This window comes from Pagrus pagrus (genome assembly GCF_965226575.1).
Source record: "Pagrus pagrus genome assembly, chromosome: 15".
Lineage (NCBI taxonomy): Eukaryota > Metazoa > Chordata > Actinopteri > Spariformes > Sparidae > Pagrus > Pagrus pagrus.
In genome coordinates, this window is record NC_140199.1 from 9,569,908 (window position 1) to 9,592,049 (window position 22,142).

General features: G+C 40.7%; 1 protein-coding gene across 4 annotated transcripts in view; it reads right to left on the bottom strand.

The window, feature by feature from the left end:
- The window catches only part of grid1a (glutamate receptor, ionotropic, delta 1a), a 245,317-nt gene that overhangs the window by 6,262 nt on the left and 216,913 nt on the right, over nt 1–22,142 (bottom strand). For all 4 annotated transcript variants that reach the window (XM_084375778.1, XM_084375779.1, XM_084375780.1 and 1 more), the window contains exons 9-14: nt 16,604–16,705; nt 14,381–14,578; nt 13,060–13,390; nt 10,562–10,700; nt 3,356–3,551; nt 786–952 (exon numbers count right to left, since the gene is read on the bottom strand). In XM_084375778.1, the coding sequence (XP_084231904.1) occupies nt 786–952; nt 3,356–3,551; nt 10,562–10,700; nt 13,060–13,390; nt 14,381–14,578; nt 16,604–16,705 (1,133 nt within the window). The remainder of the gene's footprint in view (nt 1–785; nt 953–3,355; nt 3,552–10,561; nt 10,701–13,059; nt 13,391–14,380; nt 14,579–16,603; nt 16,706–22,142) is intronic.

Genomic DNA, 22,142 nt, shown 5'->3' on the forward strand with positions numbered 1-22,142 from the left:
TGTACACTCAGTTATCGAGTGACACAACTCATTATTAGCGCCATTACGCTGATGGTCGCTTCTGGTTTATCTGTTGGCTAAGCTGTTGGCTTAATTGCAACCTGTCGGATCCGCTGTGACGGCACCCGTTGGTGGGTGGACTACCGTTTTGAAGCCTTGAGATTGCCGTTATGGCCATCCCCTTCTTGGTCATTTGGAATCAGAAGTGACCGTATTTGTACGAGAGGGTGCAGCTGGGGGATACTGATTGAATCCGACGGAGAGTCCAAGGACTTGCCACGGCATCGACTTGTCACAAGGTTGTCACCCCTTAAAGCATACCCTGCTTTAATGTCTGTTTTACTCTACACAAGACCATCAAGATGAAAATCACATTGTATTGAAGAAAGACTTGAAAGTAACTCTGAAAAAAACTGTTTACTGAGGTTATTAATCAAGTGAGATATAGAGACATTTTCTCATAAGCTTACATACTATCACACTTTTCAAAACCAGTAGTTTTACCCCTGCGAGCCCTTAGACAGAAACAGGCTTGAGGCACTTCCACACTGGCTTCATTTTTCAGACCTGGAACATTTACATTTTGTAGTCCCACTATGCAACATAAGAAAAATAAACTATGGTGGACTCTTGAGAATGAGTCCAGGAGTTTTGTTCTTTAATGATTTCAAATAGTTTGCAGATTGGATAATGCCAATATCCAGAAATACAAGTAGAATTAATTAAGACAATATCAATGCAAATTAACAAATACCAATACATAGTATATAGATCAATATACGTACTTCTGAGAGAAGAGGTCTCTGTAAGGACTGCCGTGCTGCAGGGCCATGCCGTAGCCTCTGGTGCTCAGGCTGTTTCCTGCTACAGTCAGTGTGCAGTCGTCGTCTGTCAGAGCAGCGTACTCTACCACCGCCATGTCCCACAGAAAGGCGTACGACTCTCGCTTTGTCTGGATAGTTCAACGAAAGGTCCCAGAGCAAAAGACATGATACATTAAAGTGGAGTGGCACAAGCTTGGCTGCGAAACCTACTTTAATGTGTTTTTCAGTTTTATTTCTGTCATCAGAGACAAAGATTGTATTGTATAGACAAACACTTAATATTATACAACGACATATGGTGCACAAAAACAAACAACACTATACTCTTAAAGACGCACCTGAAGATGATCCTTAACATATCCACAGTAAAGTTAGGTGAATAATGTTTGTTTCTGTTTTATGGTATAAAAATCTGATTACTTCATGGTTGAATCAGCCCACTTGAACTTCTTACATCCTACCGTGTTTTAAGTCCCTATATGCATTTCCTAAGTATCGGTAAAGAATTACAACAATCTGGATGAAAGATGCTTTTTCCTTGAACCACATTCCTGTGTTGGTGCGAGCGTGGTGCACAGGGAGAGTCTTCACTGGCAAGAAGCAATGAGTAGAACAAACGCTAGAGCTAAATATTTGCAGAGAAAATAGCATGAGCATTTTTCCCCACTCAGAGTACACATTGAATAACATGCACAATATTGGAGTTCTTCACAAAGATGAGGAAAATAGTTGCTTCTCCCCCTTTTTTTTTTTCTCGAAGCTTTGCTTTCCTCTGCGTGTAGCATATTTTCAGAGACACAGATCATGTGCTGTAGCCTCAAGCGCACACTGTGGAGAGTATGTAGAACAACCGCAGCTGAAAATCAGTCTGAAATCCTTCTGGAATTCGGTTTGTGTGTTTTTTTTTTTTTGGTTGTTGTTGCACGCACTTCTCTGGCTTCCTTCCCTGTGGTGTCCTTACATGCTACGTGCTTCCAGAGTAACACTGCGCTCTCAACAAAAACAACCCAGCAGCCCTTTTCACCTCACATCTCATTAGGACTACACGGGGCGTTCAAGTTCACTAACCTTTAATAAATAAACATATAGCAGAGATATCACATTACCATCAAAGTATGAAACTCAAGCTACGACGACCAAATACAGTTCTTTGAGAAGTAACTGAATTAAACAGCTGCTCTCATCAAGTAGGTTTGGATTTGGATTTAAAAAATTGTTTTCTATTGATGTGCGTATCTGTGCAAAACTGGACCGGCTACACGGAAAGCAATTAGCTGCACAAATAATAAAGCAGTTTATTGATAAGTGCATATGTTACACTCTACCCAAAGCTGTTAAATTATGGATTATTCCTCCATGTGTTGCTTGTGAGTGTATATGTTTAAGGAAGATAGAGAGAGGAGGGAGTGCATAAAATATTTATTCAGTAGCGCACCAAGTCTCGGAGAAAAATTAAAACCCTTTACAATTCACTAGATTAAAATTATCACATGCCTCTGTGAATCAGGGACTAATTATTTAACTAACTTAAATTTTGTTCTTACCTGGCTGCGTGACAGTAAAAAAGCTGCAGTTAATTATCATCAAGGCCGAGCTTATGTTTCCCATTACTCATTTCCCTCTCAGCTGAAGCTTATGCTACATTATAATTTCAGTTTCAGTCAGGGGTGGACACCAAACTTGGTACTTTTGAGGGGGGAACTGAGTGACTTATGTTCTTCCGAGAACAATTGGTGCCAAATTTTGGAACATGAGAGCATATCTGAAAAAGAGAGATTTTTCACAAACCATCATACTCCTGGAGGAAAATTGGGCAGCTAACATATGGCGCCTGTGGACAGAGATCTAAGCCAGTGCCTCGGTCAAGAGCACTGACCAGAGAATGCACCTATTATACAGTACATGTTTTGATGGTGGGAGGAAAGTTGAAAGCTCCAACCAGCCTGGATTCGAACCCAGGACCTTCTTGCTGTGAGGGTTAAACAGTGCTAACTGCTGCATCGATGTGCTAACTATATGGAGACGTACAGTGAGAGCAAGACTACGGATTGTGTGTATGAGTCAGGGTAATGCTGTGCCGAAAGTGGTCAAAAACGTGGTTACACTTTTTAAAACTCGACAAGTCACTGCCATATTTGCAAGACAAAAAACACAAAATACATCCACAAGATGAAGATTGGACCATGTGTCATGGTTTGGGCTTTTGGTTTAGTTGTTTCCTGTTTTATTTTGGTAGATTTATCCTCATGTGTCATGTTTTACTTTCCATTTCCTGTCTTTGTGTTTTATCCTGCCTTTTTTCTATTGTCCTACTCAGCTGTCGTTCCTGCGTCTGTTCCCCGGCCCTCTTGTATTCCCTGTGTTCCTGATTTGTTCCCCATGGTTTTATGGTTGTCCTCCATATTTGTATGACTCTTTATGAAGTTTTGTTTGTTATCCCCAGCACATTACAGAGAGGCCCGCCAATAGGCATACTGAGTTAAAAGTGTTCTGACAACATTTTATTTGTAAAAAGCAAGAGAAATACTGACCTTCTTGATTCCCTCTGATGGGCTGGAGACAGAGTGCTCAAAGCCGTTGTTCTTGTTGATGGTCTTCCAGAGCTCAGCGAACGTGTTGTCCTGCTCCAGAGGGTTGGTGCCTTTGGCCTGGAAATACTCGTACACGGCTGACTCCCTCACGGTCCCGTAAACCAGGTCCGCTTGTCTCGACAGGTCCTGGAACGACCTACGGTATTTGATAGAAGAGTGAGATTGGACCAACAGGAAATGACAAAAGATTCAGACTGAAGAGGATGTTTTTAATTAAAATGTTGTTGATGCATTGCAATCTTTTTTATTGGATATTGTAAAGAGTCTAGTTTGCTCGTCCTGATTTCGCCAATCGTACCAACCCCTTCTTTAATCTGTCTTAAAGTAGTACCTTAAATTTTTGCACTGGGGTTAACTTTCATTTCTATTTGCATCACAGACTGTGCCTTTTAATTCATATTTAGATTTAACTGATAGTGTGTTGCTGTTTTATACCATTATTTTTTCACATTCACAGGCTGTTGTTTATGTTCGCTGCCAACAAAGCTGTTACTGCTTACAGTATGTCAGCTTTTAAATTCTCAACCTTTTTCAACCGTTTCATTTTTCTACACATATGATGCAAAAAAATCACTGAGTTAGGAGGGTTCGGGTTTCACACTGAACAATTGAACTACAAACTTCGGTTGTGATTACACGTGTGCATTTCAGTCACTGTCAGTATCAGAAAAGACAACACTTCCAACAAACTTTTCTTCCCTTATTCATTACCTCGTTATGCCTCTGGCCTTTTATCTTTTCACATACAGCATTTTCGGTCTGTGAGCCTAAAACTTCCAACTCCCTCTCTTATGCACACTGGAGCAAATCACTAATCAGCGTGCTCTTTATCAACCAAATTAGCTGCACCTGTAGCGCGCCGTGCCGCCTGCTGCTTCTGCTGCTGCTGCTGCCAACACTTCCCCCCGACCACCGCTTTCCCCAACACCACCACGGTAACCAGACTCAGAGTAATGATGACAAGGTTAGGAGGTTAAGGTGCTGACTGTTGATGGTACATCCCCATGATTAGGCATTAGCCCCTAATAGAGTCTGCAGCAAACTCTAATTTACTTTTCGGGAACAATACTTTATATCTGAGAACCAGTCTCTCCTGATTGAAATGCTTATTATGCAGATGCTATGTGGGCTATAAGAAATGAGGCTCCTTGCAGCAGCTGTATTTTATATGTGGAGTTTATAGCCAATTTGTACGGCTTCATATTTGCTGAATGCCAATGTCCTCGTAATTAGAGTTTGCTTCCAATGTAATTTGAACGCCAATCTACGCCGAAGATTACCTGCTTTTCTTGACAGATTTTGGGGTAGTAATGTTTGACGTGCTGCGCTGTGTGTCTGCTGTATTTCTTTAGAAAATCACCATTTTAGAGTGGCACCAGAATATTTATATAACTAAGATTGTCTTCCCACCAGTTCCCTAAAAACTCAGAGAATAGAATGGCTTATCTCAAGATGATGATGTTGGACTAATTCAACCATTTAATTAGAAGCCTATACGGTGTAGCAGTGGTTGTTGGGAGAGAAAAAGCAAGCGAGAGAGACGGAAACAACTGATTAGATATTGCATGGTCTCCAGTTTAGTCTGTCAGATAAAAAAAAAGCTTTACTGCAAAGAGTAAAATATTCTGCTTTAATTTTTTCCAACAGTTTACTTTTATGTGACCGCCCACACCTGTGGAAGTATAGATCTGAGATGAGTGAATACTATAAATATTTAGATCCACCAGCTGGAGTAAAGAGAAAGAATAACCGAGGTGAAAGTACCTGCATTGCATCGAGAAAATCCAAAAAGCAAAACAATAGACAGATGGTGGCACACTTTAAAAGGAATAAAAGATTCAGTGAAATTAAACAACTTACAGGTGATAATATCAGACAATGACTATTTGAGGTAAACACTGATGCACTGAGAACATCTGTCATCCATTTGAAGCACTTCACTTTGTTTTCCTTTTCCAACATAAACTTTGGTTCATGATCAATTACAGAGTTGTCCAACAAATCCTTTCCTGTCAGCTACAGTGCTATAACACATGTTTGTAAAGATGATTCTTCTCTTTTTTATGCGTGCATGTCACTCATTTCCTGTCAGGCGTCCTTGTTGGAATCAAAGGCACTAAGTGGCTGGCTTCGAAAATGTGAAACTGGCCGTAGCAGCAAGAGTAAAAACACAAACAGAGTGTAGTCAGACTGTTTACCTAATTAGTATTAATCCGTGTGGTGGACAACACAACAAAACATTTTAGCGAGACAGACTGTTCTACCTCTATGCCCCCAGGGCGGAAGAGTTTTGTAAAGGCAAACAAACATGAACAAAGAAAAGACATGAGGTGTTTAAAAGAAATGTTCTCATATGCAAATGATGGCTTAAGTAACCATACTATTTTCAGACAAGGTGTTAATTGTTCCCTTAACACCAAATTAATGTATCCTACACACTCACATTTAGAAGCACACAAAGCACGCGCTCAGTGGGGATGCATGCTCACATAAACTTTAAAAGTAGGGTACACTCTGTAGTCTCTTTTGGCTCTAGTAAAATAACCAAGCTGCCGTTTTTTGGCAGTATACCAGCTTCAGTAATCGACTTGAACAGAATGAGGAAAGTTTATTTTTCCAAGAATCTTTTTTTTATTCCATTTTATGTTTTTGAAATGAAGGGAGCTGTACGAGATCTCACACAGTCGGGCTTTTAAAGTTCAAGTCTTATCTGTCAGAATCTTTCCAAGGTTTGGACATTGGATTTGTGTTAGAGGACAAACTGCTATAACTGCTTTTATTACAAACATTTCAAAAGCAGAAAGAAAATTCATTTTTCTGCCAATTTGGAGCAATTCTGCTATTTTCTGTGAGGCACTTCATTTAGTTAGTAGACTTTTGGTCATTTGATATATAATTCAAGTGAAGGTTATCATCTACATAAAGAGAAATTACATTTTCAGATGATCTGACACTCAAGGTTCATCTGGAGAGGAAGATAAAAAAATAAATAAACTGGCAACAGCAATCAAAATTCTCACTGTTCTTTTGCTTCCACACTTTAACCTTGGTTCAGACAGAACAGCCCGTCTGCCTCGACCACTATAACTGAGGCAGCCGAGACTTGGTTTCACCCCGTGTACGGGAAACCAGTTTCAATCTGCCTTATTCAAGTAAAGTCCACACGTGCATGACGACTGAAGACTGCAGACTGCAGACAGGCAAAGCAGCAGCTGAATTGAAGAAGCCATAATTACAGAGAGATGAAGTCTCGTGGTTAATGATTCCATACGAGTCTGACTGAAGCTGAAACTAAGACAAAGTAGCCTGCAGAGGTCGGTTTCCACAGCTTAATATCTGACAATGATGTAAAATACAGACACATCAGCGGCCTTCTCTTTATGCCACAGCTCAAATTAGCAAGCCATGCTGCATGCTGTCAAAATAAGGCCTGGGGTAGGGGAGAAATCTGATTCAAATGCATGTTAACACACTGAGTATGATGCCCAGGTCAATTAGAAAGGCAGCACTGGCCCCTCACCAAAGACCAGCCCTCCTGTGTAAATTTCCTATCTACCATGTGTCCTCCAGTGGTTCTACAATAGTGCATAAAAGTAGTTGCCATGCTCAAAGGAGGTGAACTCCAGTTCTAACAGAAGAAAAAGCTACATTTCCATTTTGGTGTGTCTGTGAAAGTTATGCAGGGCAGCAAGTTTCCATCACAGCTCTTTCACAGAAAGCCTGCCAATAAGCATAACAACTACAAAATCCAACCGAGGTTAAGATTCAGGCAAACTACAGTCTAATGTGGAAATGCCTACCCTTTCTTTTGTTTATTTGTTTTTAAATTGATTTCATTATAAGAGGAATCAATCAGCCATACGGTTTCCCACTCTGATTGTGGGTAATGGCAGGACTTATTGTCTCTATAAGGGTGTTGTAAAAACATGAAGTGGGCAGGAAGAGAACCACAAGCAAGTTTTGGAAATAAGCAGCCAATCGTCAAAAAGTCAAGAACTCCTTTTCTCGAGGTGTTATTTCTTCTATCTCTGTAATAAAAAGAAGCAATCACTTCCCTGCACTTTGCCAATCAGTTGTGACCCCCGGCATACAAATCTCGTTTCAGTTCTTTTGACAAAAGAATAAAAAAATTCCATTTGTTTCATCCATTTCTTTTTTTGTTTCTGTCAGAGCAATTTCAGATTAACTACGACCGAGTTATAGTCAAATATTGTGCATAAATGTGTTCAAAGCTCAATTTGCATTTAGTCGAGTATTTCCTCACACAGCTAATTTACACACACACACTTAATTGGTAAGTGTAGCAGCAGAGTTAACTCGAATGCACTACTGTAACTAAGACCTAATGCTGGGTAATTTAACACATTTTGTATGCATATCAGGGGAGCATGAGCCTTATACAGTACATAAGTAAAGGAAAAAATATTTTTTTTGTCATATGTTGCTGCAGACAAAACGTTTGTTTTCAGTTTCTGTTGATAATTTTGTTTTCGTTATGCACTGTTCAGGTTTAATTGCATAAAATCCTTTTAGGTTTTGGGCACAAGTAATTACGAGCTCAATCAAGTAGTTACCGTTGAGAACAGCTGATAGGTACATGTACTGCATGTGATTGTTCCAATTCAAAATTTGGTCGCAGTGTTCTTTCCCCAAACTCCTGAAAGCAATCACTTACAGTTACTGCAACAAATGTAATACGAGAAAGATTAATGTCACTGTAATTGACAATTGCCAAACACAAACACACACACCGAACCTGAAGGTCCCTTCACAGGTGTGTGTGCTGCTTAGCATTCCCTCCCTCTCCTCACATGTCCACATGTGGCTATTTGTTCAACAGAAGACGGACTCAATGCAATCAAATGCCTCTCTGCCCATTCTTTGAGGAGAGACAGCAAACCAAATTGGATTCACTGACAAATAGCATTTGGACTGAGGACAGGCTTGTTGTTAGTCGGCCAGTCAAAAATTACAGGCAAGCAGACGGACCGAACACACCAAACACTCTGTACCAATTGCAGCTGATGAGAGATGCGGACAGATGAAGGAGAAATATTGAAAAACATACTGTATACAGTCTCATGATTGCACCACACACTGTGTGCAGCATATGAAACGCCTAAATGGGTTTCTACACAGACCTTTCTATAGTGGCGATACATCGAGAGACATACACATATTCATTCAAGGCTGATGCACAGAATGATTACATCAAAGCATGAAGAAGTTTTAAAGGGGAACTCCACCAATTTTACATATCAAAGACTGTTCTCAGGTCTTTGGAAGTTCTACTCGGGTGAAAAATAGTTTTTTGTGGCTCCAGAAGGAGCTGTGAGAAATTTGATGAATTGGTGCGGTGGTGTCATTTGAGTCAGTGTCAGCTGGGGCTGAAGACTGCAAACTGGCTCCTCATCTCTGTTTGAAGCTAGAGGCTCGAGGCTATATTGGCAGCCAGCAGGGTATCATACCTGACTGAAGTGTCAGCCGTTGGATTGCATTGTGGGTAATGTAGGCAGCAGGTTTAAACAAGGAAGAAGAAAAGAAAAAGAAAAAGATATCTCTGCTTCTGTGGTATCAATCTTAATCATATTTTTTCAGAACCGTCCATTGTGAGTACTCTTTCAAGTGTTCAGGGTCCTTGGACCATCAAGTATATTTAGGTGCATCAGTTGCTTCACTGATTGAGAACATATATGAGGGGCTGAGTGATTACAGCCCGGCTGATTGTCAGGTCTGATAATTATAATTTTTATAATTATCTGAATCATTATCATTTATTATATCACTATGTACTAAATTCATGTACATGTACTGCAGCTGCCTCTGTAGTCTCGGTCATTGCCCGCTCATGGCATCTGATTGGTTTCACGTTACGTGTAAGAGCGTATCGACACTAAAGGTCACCGTGCTGCAGAGTCAAGAGCAGCTGTGATGAGCGAGCAGAGCTGCGTGTCAAAGGGAAGGCAGCAGATATCATTGAACATGCAATAAAACATCACAATCCCATGATCTGCTTCTATGATAGCAAGTATGCCCAGTTTCTCAGTTACACCACTGAAAATGCCCACGTCAAAGCCTATGGGGTTTCACTCGACAGAGGGGAAAGCAACACTATTCAAATGAGTCACTCTTCTGCCAGAGTCCCTGAATAATGCACTTTTTTGCAGCGATAAACTGTACAGTTAACCATAACGACCCAAGTGAGCGCGTCTTCAGTCAAGTCTCTGCAGTTTATGAGAAGAACAGAGAACGTCTCACTGGAGCCGCTGAGCAGCTCGGCTTTCCAACCTGCTGCTGCTAAACTGGGATGATTAACTGAGGACAGGGACTCAGAGAGTGGGACTCAAATTTCAGATCAAATTTAAGATTTATTTTGACTATTTTGGACTATTTGTTTACTCTCTTAAGTAAAGTTATGAGAAATGCTGTTGGGAGCTCTCTGCACTTTTATGAAGATAATGTCAAAAAGTTGTCTTTTGCTGCATTTATTAAACATACCGTATGTTTAAAGTACTCAAATCTTTTACGTAAGTAGTAAAAGTCAACGTCCTGCATTCAAAATCGTACTTAAAGTAGAAACAGACAACTTCCTCCCTCCCCAGGGTGTCCAAGTGGTATATTTGTTGCCGCAGCTGTCACAAAGACAACCGGGTTATTTTTCTTAACCGCCAACAACAAAGGACAAAATATGACTTCAACTTTATAGTTTTGTCCCAGGATCTTCAGTATTCAGAAGCTTGTGTATCAAATTTAGAAGGCTAAATTAATTATTTCAGTATGTTAGATGCATATTTAAACAATATTTAGCTAAATATACATATGAAATTGGACTTGGAATTGGAGATGCTAAATTAAATCAAGGCTGAAACATCGGGGAAAACATCCCTCGGACATCATTAATATTTATGTGTATTTGGATTACAGAATGTACTGTTCACACAGTACGAATCCTAACATTAAGAAAGAAATTACAGCCTCTGTGCTTCTGACATTCAAGATAAAATACCACAGAATAACAGCTCATTACTGTAAGTGTATACAGAAAATCCCCTGTTGTGTTGAAGCTCGGCAAGAAGGGAATCACGTGCATTTGACTGAGTTAAACCAACGTGAAAGAAAATGATAAATGAAGGTATTGTGCCTTACCGGACAGCATTGTCCATGCGTGACACGGTGAGGTAGGCAGCCAGGTTAGCTGTGTAGGACGAACACACAATGAGGGTGAAGAGCCACCAGCTGCCCATGACGATACGCAGAGCCACTGATCCCAGGATGGAGTCGCTGCCTGTGGAGGAGCAGGTAAAAACAAAAAAGGTACACATCAACATCTTTACCACGTGCACAGCATCACATCAGTTATCACCGCACAGAATCAAATGCTGTCTCTTATCCCTAACATGCACTGCACACTCTTTTGAGCAACGTTTTTATATGTCATACATTTAGTGAATAATGGGTGATGTTGCCAAAAAGTGTGGGCGTGTTTTATTGTTATCAGGTCTACAATTAGTCTTTATATTATAAGCGAGCCAAGAAAAAAGAGGCGTTTAATCTGAAAAACCTTATGTTTTACGTGACTTTAATTATTTCCTGCATTTCAAACAAGCTATTAGGAGATTAGTCAACTTGAAAAAACAGATGCCAACAATACTAGCGTGTGTCTGGTAAAGGAATGGATCGGCGCTGGTGCAATATAATCATACTTTATCATCTCAAAGGGGTGACAGTGTCATTACGCTTGTGTAAAAAGATATGATAACAATTATCAAGTGACACAGTGTTTCCATGTTTCAACCCTTTTCTTTTCTCTAGCAATTAAGTTTAAGGAAAATGAGATCCTTATTATTAAAAATGTATATGAACTAAAGAGTATTGGACAATCTTCTACTGAAACTCACACATTAGTGGTTGAATGACTTTAAAATACCAACCATTTTGTGTTAGAGTTACTGTCAGTGGTCATACTTATATTTGATTGCAACACTGGAGCAGTTGACTTCATGCATATGTTGATGTTTTAAGTTTATCACATATTTTTCTAAGAACTTAGTGAATTCAAACCCATCTAACCTGAAATGTTACTTGCACACTTTTATATTCTATTACACATCCCAATCCATTTTTTTCAAAGGCCGCAGCACTCATTAATATTCACTCTTCATTCTATCTTGTTATCATTCCTTCCTTCATGTCTTTAATCCTTTGCCCTTTCTTGTTTTCTTTGAGGAAAAAAGACGGGTTTGTCACATTAGCTTTTTATATCTTTACTTTCTCCTCTGTCGTACTGACTCTTCCCCACCAAATATCCAACAGCTTACGAGGTGCATGAGAAAAATGCCATCACACATTCTAATTTTGAAGCGTAAAGCCATAGAAATGTCATCTGAAAGATTCAGGAGTGTGAAATGTAATGAAAACGTATTTGTCCGAAAGTGTCACAATCAACACAGCTGCGCCCTTAGGACAGTTTGGGGGAAAAAAACTGAAGGCCTTGTCAGATGCATAGCACTCTGGCATCAGTCATTTTTATTATAAATGGCTTTGACTGATTTCTTAAGGTCAGTGAATGTGAAATGTGCATCTTGAACCTTTACTGGATCTTACCTTCCACTGTGGTGCAGTCTCTTTCATCTTTGAAACAAATTGATGAAACTCTCTCATCATAAGGAAAAAGTGTTATTTTCATCACTTCTCCTCGACAGTTTTAGATTATTCCTTACCTCTCCCTGACCTTATTATGGAACAAAAGAAGGACAGTCCCTGTTTGAAAAAGGCAGGGAGGAAAGTCAGCGTGTCCGTGGGTGGATAGAGTAATCTGCACTGAACATACAACAAAGCGCAGCTAAGTGTCAGTATATCATTACGAAATCATCGGAGGGGATACGGTTGCCAAGTTTATGCTCTCTGACAATGGCACACTATGCATCAGCAGTCAGATTCACATCAAAGTGACCTACGTCATCCCGAGAAATATTGCAATCCACTTGAGTGAAACAAAAAATGGCAACGTTGGAACGCGAGCCAGAAACGAGGAGAAAAAAAAAAAAAGAGGAGGAGAAAAGATGTGGAATTTAGCTTCTCTTGAAAAATAGTGAGTGTTGGGTTAAAAAAGGCAGCGTGCCAGACTTTGATAAATGCAGTACAGGTTTTAACATCAGTTGCTGAAGTAGTCATTTATCCAAACCGGACATACCTGGATCTCCACCAGACCTAAAGATGGGATGTTCTCCTTGACAAGGGCACCTTTAGAAAATGCTACGGTGGGCGTTGTGCCTCAAACTGACTCACCACTGAATCAGCATTTACTTGTATAGTATACTGACATTCACATATGCATTTCATTGATTGGACTTTTTATTTTAATCCTGTGTCCTTAATCCCTTGAAGTAGTTTCCAGTATTTTTGCTTCCTTTATGTTCTGCTTACCTTTAGGGTTTTGCATTTAAGACCTGCATGAATGGTACTTGGTGTCCAACGAAGTACCACTAAAGCTCATTTAATACATCTTTGAACAGAGAAGTGTTAACTAATATGTATGATTTTGTGGAACCTGTCTCGCTTTGGCCCTGCAACATGATAAACACATGATTTGTAACTGCTGTCCGTGCATGTTGTGAAGGCCAGACTCAGACCGTATCACCCACCTTGTTGCACAAAAGCACCATAGACGATCCAGATGGCACTCTGAAGCGAAGTGGAGACAGTAGGTGGTGGATGCCCTCCTGTATTGTTCTGGCAGCGCACTGCCTGGATGCGCCTGAGCAGGAAGATCATGATGCCCACAACCGGGATGGCTGCAGCAATGCACGCCCACACTGCCAGGTCAAATGGTGCCAACAATGAGAAAATGTTGATCTTCTCCTCGGACTTGCGCATCAGGATTCCCACTGAATAGTCCAGGTAGCGCTTGCTGAAATCCACCACACTCTCGCGCTCCGGTGTGATAGTGATGGCTGATATGGCCAAATCAGCTCGCTGTGGATAGAGAGTCAAATTTTTTTAGCTTGAGAAACTTTTTAAAACAACAAAATGCGTTTCAGGATGTTGTTTGACGTTTAAAGAGAATCCAGTGTATTTGATCTCCAAGAAACTTTTGGTAATACTTTTTACTCTACTCAGACAGATAATTTCCATGTGCACCTTCATGCTCTCAGCAGGAGGAAATACTGATTTTACACTGATTTTCTGACATAATGATCTTTCAAAATTATTAGACCAAACTTTGCATGGCCCTATGTAACTATTCTGTCGTCCACCCACAACTCTCTTGACTTTGATGCAACACGGGAGATCATTAGGTCTTCGTGGGGGTTCGAATCCAGGAGCGCTTTCGTGCTAATAAATAAAAATGAGTCAGTATCATTATCTTGCTATTTTATGTAGAAAAACTGGTGATCAGCCATCAATAAATGTAATATGGTTTCACTGAGCAAACATAACTTTTGTTTCACAAGTTGCAAAGTCTATTTCTTTCTAAGAGAAAACATCAGTCGCTTACAGACATTTTAGTGAGCCCGTGCAGGAACTAGAGGGAGTAATCATACTGGGATTGCTGTTTTTAGCACCACATTGTAATCTGTCATTTTTCAACTGCACTGCTCTCTCTTGTAAGTGTCAAGATTGCAGGGCGAGAGTGCATGTGCCTTACAGAAATCAAAACATCAACAGAAACATGGGCCATCATTATGGCTTTTGTAAAGTTCTCAAAACTTTATCAGTGTCCCTCCAAAAAGCCGAAAAACTGACCCAGTTCAATCAATCTTTGATATCATTCACTGGAGAAAACTGATTTGCAGATAGAGGGTGTTGGCCCATACACTGTTTTTCTAATCTTTTCCACTTTACTGAGCCTTATAATTGGGCTCCAATTTCAAAACAAGACAATGTGGCCTGACTCCCAGAAAAAATGATTTGGAGTGAAATCTGGACATTGATCGACTGAGATAAAAACGCAAACACACCAACCTTGCCAATGAGTTCTCCAATCATGCCATTCCAGGATCCATTAGGGAGCGCTGAGCCGTATTTCCCATCTCCAACTTGGTATATGTCATACTTGAAGCCCAGGATCTTGGCCAGTGCGTCCAGGACATCAATCGAGAAACCTTTGTATCTCTTGGGTTGGCCCAGAATATTCTCTGCCACCATCACAAAAGGCTCTTCCTGTTTGAATGAACATTGTACAACTGGTGAAAGGAGTTTCAAGACACGACATCACTGACGGTGATAATGCAGAGAAATGTGAATGTGTGTGGATTTCATCCCTAAGCCTGCAATTTATCCTCGAACTCTCCTCAAACTGGAAAAGAGTAGAGTATGTGTACTTAATCACAGGCATGTCATTTATCAAGATGCACTATAATCTCCTCTGGGCCAGTTTGGCGACCGAGGCGAGGACACATTCAGTCATCATAAGAACTTTGGGTTGACACCTTTATGAAGAGCTTCTAAGGTGATCCAAGCTAAACTTCATCTTAATAAAATAGTTTCCTCAGCAGCTGTTGACCTGTAACACATGGCTTGATGGCAACTGCTATGGTTCATCACCGTTGAAATTGCCATTTTGAATTTATTGCTCTCCACCGTGGTTCTTCTTTATGGGCTGGAAGTGTCAGGGCAGAATTAAATGGGTGAAGGAGGAGTTAAGAGAGCTGAAGAAGACTGGAAGCAGGACAGGGAAGAGAGAGAGAGGGGTGGCAAAGTGGGCAGAAGCAAATGACTTGATTAAGTGACACTGCCAGGGGACAGCTGAGCAGAACTTGTGTGAATAAATATGGTGCAGGTAAATCATGTGTGGAGAAGAAGAAAAATGAAGCGGGGGGGAGGAGAAGGGAGAGACTTCAGTTGCTGGAATTGGTGAAGTTCCCTGAAGAACAGCTGCTGCAATGTAGGATGATTTTTACCAGCCTCCTGCTTTAGATTCACTGGCCTGGATGGAGAAGACTTAACATTCCCTCTTCCATGTGAGCGTGACCAAACCGTGTAAAATGTATCAGAAGAGGTCTAGTGGGTCTTTTTTCCGCTTGCACTTTTGCAAGGCAAACCGCGCCACACTTGGCTTTTTCATTGCCAGCTTAATCGTGTGTTTTGCGATTGTCTAGCCCAAAGAGAAAGGCATTTTTCTAAAAGTCACTGTGTGTTCAGCTCTCTGTAATTTTGAATCCCTGTGGTCTGAGGTTTAGTTTCCCTCCTGTGTCCCTCTTTGTACTTTCTGCTTTATTTCACTGTGTGATTGCGTTGGCTTTCAGCGTTTTCAGGAGTCATTTCAGTCATGGACGATATAAAAGAGACTTTGGTTACGTTAGTGCGGGTGAAAACATTTTGAAATAGCCGGGGGACTTTTTGTGGGGCAGTGGGGGGACCTTAAGGTCAGCGGAGCGACCTTGGGACCGGAGGGCCACTGGTTCAATCCAGACCAGCAGGATAAATCTCGATGGGGAAAGTGAAAGGCAGCTCTTGCCTCTCCCTCATAACCACCACTGAGGTGCCCTTGAGCAAGGCCTTTAACCTCAACTTCTACTGTGGAGCTGCTCTGTGACCAGACTGCGATTGTACCAGGCAGCTTCCATGAATGTGTGTGACGAGGTGACTGTGACCAGAGCATTCCTGAAAAGTGAAACTTCGCTGACTAAATAAAGGTTAAAACATTTGTGGAGAATTTGTAGGAAATGCATAACACTGCAGGGAGTATGTACAGCTGCTCCTTTCACCACTGCTCAAGACAAGCCTGTCTTCAGTTCATCACGCACCTTCACGCAGACTGGGAAAAATTGCATTTTAAAGCTAAAACACTGGCACCTTGACCATAATTTATGATGTTACAATTTGAATATATAAGGAACACTAATGAGAAGCTACAGAATGATATAAAAACCTTAAAAAAACCTTTGTGAAGGATTAAGTGGCATCTATCGGCGTGGTTGCATATTCAACACACTGGATAGGCTGGATAAAGCCAGGCAAAGTAGCATTAATCAAAAGTAGTTTGTTTTTCTTTTAAGATGAGAATGTACAGTACTCTATTTGTGTATTTCACAGAGAAACAATCACTTAATCTGTGGGTGTGAAGAACAACCTCATTATCTGTGTTGATGTGTTTGCCTCTACACCGTGGTGTTTGCTTTCTTTCTTAGATATTTGCCTACTCGGGTCATGTGTTAATAGATTCAGTGTACTCCCACAACTTACCAGTAATGTTACAATCTTCAGCGTCACCCCCTGCATCCCGCTCTCTATCCGATTCTCCCTCAGGCTACCATTCAAACCACGAGTGGAGTCCCAAGACGCCAGCTAATGAGGAGAAAGAAAAATCATATACATGAGGAAAATAGATACAATGGAGAAATGGAACAGGTGCCAAACACCTCATCAATACTTCTATCACCGATAAACTATGAATACAGTGTAGAAGGACCACCAAATGAGTGAGCTACACTCAACGCTGAGTAGCCAATATTTACATCAACGCCTGAGCTGGTTACCAAGACAACAAGCATCTTCAACTAGCACACTATTTGGAGCCTCTAATCAAGCAATGCATTGTCACACAAGCGATCTACAGGATACTTTACCAGTAATCATACAGATGGAGGTGGAGATGGTGATGAAGGCTGATGAGAATAATGATGATGACGATGATGATGGATGCACAAAGAAGAGGAAGGAACACAAGTATGTCATTAAATAATTAGGACTGCTCATGTAAAAATTGAATAAAAAACAAACACACAGACAAAATTTCATACATGTTGCGCATCAGTTTGAGTTTGTTTCTCTCATCTTTAAAAGTCTCATTCCACACTGTCAACTTTTTGAGCTATGTCTCAGGTTGTGAGGCTGATGTTTGTTCAATTCTTAATCAGCGCTGCGAGCCGGACAAGGATTCTCGAGGACCTGACACATTGTTTGGAGTGGTCTATGAGATTTGGGCTGACAGGACAAGAATGGTGGCCCAAGGCCAAACAACAGGCTCTTCTGGCCACCGCACACCTCAGTCTGCACCTCGAGATACTTTCCCACAGAAACACGCTGCACTCCTCACACACCGGGATTAGCAGTCAGCTTTTACAAGGTATGAAAATAGCATTTTTTTCTTTAGTTTTATTAGATTACTTGTGTCTTCTGATTAACAGGATGTATCACATTATTTTGCTACCATTTCTATTAAATTCAGATCACTTCAGATAAAATATATTTTTAAATACAACCATGTATTAAATGTTTTTGAAAACTTTGCAAAACTATTTGTATACATGCAAATTCTGCGAAGCACTCAGAACATGAGTTAAACTGGGTTATTTCTGACTAGGAGAGGCACGCATGTCTCATCCTGGCACAATTACATCCTGCTGAATCCTAATGGGCAGCTTATATGACTCCCTTTCATCAGTGAGGGAAGGTTTATACAAAATGTTGAAAGACTGTTGGCCCTCGAGAAGATGGATCTGGACATTTCATTCACTATCAACTCGAAAAAAAAAAAGGAACCAGAGATCAAAACTGTGAACAGGAGTAGAGATATTTTTAAGCTTCAAGATTTCATCACAAGTCCTGCACTTAACTTTGAACTAGAGTTTCATGAAATATTGAGGCTCCTTTGCTCTTTTACTTGATTGGACACGGGTAGTTGGGCTTGGGCCTGGAAATATCAGAGCCAAAACACTCAGCATAATGTCCTTTACGTTTTTTAAAAAGCAAGATTTTGTATTCACATGATGTTCCATTTGGCTATCAGCAGGGATTGATGCGTAAAACAAAATGAACAAACATAAATCTCTGTCGCCGACACCATTCGCGGGGGCAAATGATTAGGCGAAAACAACAATTACTACAGATACACAAAGGCACCAACAAAAGGCTTTCAACTGTGAATGTAACAGAAGTGTGTGAGGCAATGAAAGAAGGTTACAAAAACTTCAGAAGAATATATTAAATATTTTGTTATTCACAAACCCTCTGCAGAGCCTGTAACCCCTCCAAATACTCTCTCGGTCTTATAAGTTACACCGAATTGCTATGTATAGCTTCACTGCAGACTGCTGGTGAATCATGTTTATAACCTGCCAGCTTGTGTGGGTGTATATAAACAGTTTTTTCCCCATGCGGGATGTCACTCATGAAATATGCTTCCTTTATCTCATCGCTGTGTGCATGTCAACGATATGGGAATCAGTTGTTCTTGAAGCTGTTCATTGTAAATATAATATAGGGCTGTGCAGTATTTATTCACGTTTTTGCTGCACTGCAATTTGCTCAGAAAAATGTGAAATAAGATGTTTTGTTGATGTGACAGTGGATCTTGAGCCATATGTGCATAATGAGTATGATTCCTTAGGCAAGCACTGCGCAACCTAATTGTAATAGCTAGTCTAGTTGTTCATCTGTGTATGCTGATGTGTGCGACCGTGTCCAGCCTGTGTGTATGTGTGTCTGTGTGTGTGTAGGGGCAAAATGTCAGTCTGCGTTGCCTGCTTCACAGGGGACTATTTTCTCCATGAGCAGCTTCGTCCTCGGTGGAAAAACACTGAGCAATCTCTGCTCTGTAAACTGAAGAACACTAAAGAGGAACACTTCTACTTCACAGAGCTTTGCACACCAACACGCCACCGGGAAGGTCACAAACAATACATACAGCAGAGCCACACCGCCTGCATATGAACGAGGCACGCGTCGTTGCACATACCGTGTATTTGATGATCAGCTTTGAAAATGTCATTTGTGAATGAATAATTGCCTTAAGTGTTAACACATTACACAGGTATCTTCCTCTGAGAAAAATCATACCACAACATGTGATGTGAGATTTTCAAGGACATGACGCAGGCGCGGGATGCATCCCTCTGCTCAGGAGGGGTGAATTATATAAAAAATATGCGATATGATACATGAAAGAGAAACTGACTTTTGTTGCATGATGCCAAATCTCTTCAAAAAAAGACTTTCCAAGCTTATTTCTTTGATGTGTCAGCTCATTGAGGATTTAAGTTTAAGATAGTCTCCCTATAAATATGCATGGCAATCAGCCACCAGGAGCGTACCTACTGAAGGTGAGATCAAAACCTCCAAGCTGTTTCCTTCTATAACATGAGATGTATGTTTTTTTTTTTATCCTACAGGCACAATGGATAACGTCGAACTAATGAGATTTTGGAATATCCCGTTTAAAAAGTCACACCAATAACAGGACCGCTATTCAGTTAACGCTTATGATGCTCAATACCGCAAAATAATCATCTGTAATGGGGCTGACTAAATGCCAATGACCACTTGAAAACGACAAAGGGATGGAAGTTAAATAGCCCTGGATTCATAGCGCCATAACTGTCTCAATTATAGTAGCTCCTAAAAATCTTATAGAAAGCCATCGGATCTCTTTCATGAAACTTTATCATTCTGGACGTGGAGCCGTAGTTTGAGCTGGTTTCTGCTACTCTGCTTGTCCCTTTCCCCTGCAGTCCGACAGGTGCTTATGTATCGACAAGCCCATCATGCTACCGAGCTTCATATTGACCCACAGTCCTTTGTGTGGCTCACTGAGTGGATTGACAAGACTGAGCAGCACGCCCGTGTGAGGAATATGTCACAGTCTACTGCACTCTCACTAAATGTAATGCATACGTTTTCAATAAATCTGCCTGCATAGGTGATCATATTGTGTTTATACGACTGAATACACTACATGTTTATTTTTCATGTTTATAATAATTGCCTCAGCCAAGGAGGTCATGTTTTCGGTTTGGTTTGATTGTCTGATTTCAGCAGGATTGCCAAGAAACTACTGTCCCATTTTCATTTAACTTGGCGGAAAAAAGGTGTAGCATGGGCGAAGGGAGAAGCCATTAAATTTTGGAGTGGATCCAAGATTTATTTTTCACTGTCATTAACATTGTGAGATAAGGCATTTAGCCTTGACAGAACAAATGCCATACATCTCAGAATTCAGTAGATAGTAGTCAGGACAAATATCTCCATTTTTAGAAGTATTATGAATCCACATTCATTGGTACGAGTAACCTCTGTGGTAGGCGACACATGTAGTTGCACAAACTTCCGACAAAAAGCAGTCATTATGGAGCTGTAGGGTTCAGATAGTGATTTCAAACGTCACAACTGCACCACTGCCACAATTGTTCTACATGCAAATTGAAATTTTTAGCAAGAATCTTTTCATTCTCAGTTTTTGTTACAACTGCCTTTTCTAAGAAGCTGCCATGGTAATGATTTTATTTTAGTTTGAGCATTTGAAATTAATACATATGCACATGATAATAAAGTCTTTTCTGGTTTTCAGAAATGTAATAAGTGCACAGCGGAGATGAAAAGGCACGATCATAAGCCCCTCTCAAATATGAACTCCAGACGTATCCAAGAAGAGAAGAATCAGATCGGGATATTGTCCACATTTGTTGTACACTCATGCAGCACACAACAAGAGATCGTTGCAGCACACATTGGAAATACTCTGTATGATATGGGTGAGACATCGGCGCCTAGATAGGAGGCCACACACTGCTCCGTAATGATTGTATTTGCCTTGATATCAATACTACATGTACTGTATGTGGATGTGTCCGCAATATGGATACATATGAGCTGGCAGGATAAAGTCAGGGCAAATAATGTAGACGTATGTGTTCACACATACAGCTCCTCTGGGTAAACTCTGGATAAAGCCAGAGTTACAGTGAATGTGTGAAAGGGGCTCTATTTTGACATAATATCAATGATCCAGGGTGTAGGATTTAATGGCATCTAGGGGTGTGGGTGGAGATTACAACCAACTAAATGCCCCTTATCACACCAAGCCCTACAGAGGCCACTAAAACCACGTAAGGCCCTGTCTAAAGCCAGTGACAACACAACCATTCTTAGTTTCAGGTGATTAAACATAATTACGAATAATATATTCCATTTCTGCCAACAGATCCATCTTAATCCTACACCCTCTAATAGTTTGAATAGACATATATGGTGGTGACAGTTGCAGATTTGCATAACACAGAGGAGTGAACTATTGGCCTTGGCAGAGGTCTAGGCCCTTTTATTTTTTTCATGTTCCACTTCGTGTCCTCCAACCCAGAGGAAAAGGCTGGAAGGGTGCCGGTTGCGTTATCTCCAATCACCAGAAAACACAGCGAAAAATAAGCCGGCCATTTAAATTAGTCAAGACAAGAGACCTCTTATCTGTCCTGATATGCCAGAGATGAGCTGGGCCTAAGCCGACATGGCGCCAGCCCGTCACTCTAACCTCTGATAAGCAACACGAGGCTAGATTCAATTTACTCTGTCAGAAAAAGAGAGTAAAACAATAATAATCTGAGAAATTTAGAAGAGACGAGGAGGAAGACAAATGAGAAAGGGGAAATTGGGGAGAAGAAATGAGATGAAGAGAGTTCATTTCTCTATCAAAATGAAATCACTCGGGGAAAATGCAATAATACAACTGTACCGTGAAAATGAAAACACTCAACGATCACATTTTTTCCTGTTTTCTTTCATTCCCACATTTGTTTACTCCAAATTTCCTATACATAGCTTTTAAATACAACGTGTTTTCTTGGAGAAGAGACTCATATCAGGTAAACTGCAGGCAGAGTTATTCTCTATCCACTCTGTGTTACTGTGGGAGGAGATCGAGAAGGGCAGAGTGAAATCTGCAGACTCATTGAATACAGCGGCTTCAAAAAGTCTCGAAGAGAACATTTGACAATGAGAAGGATGCACTCTT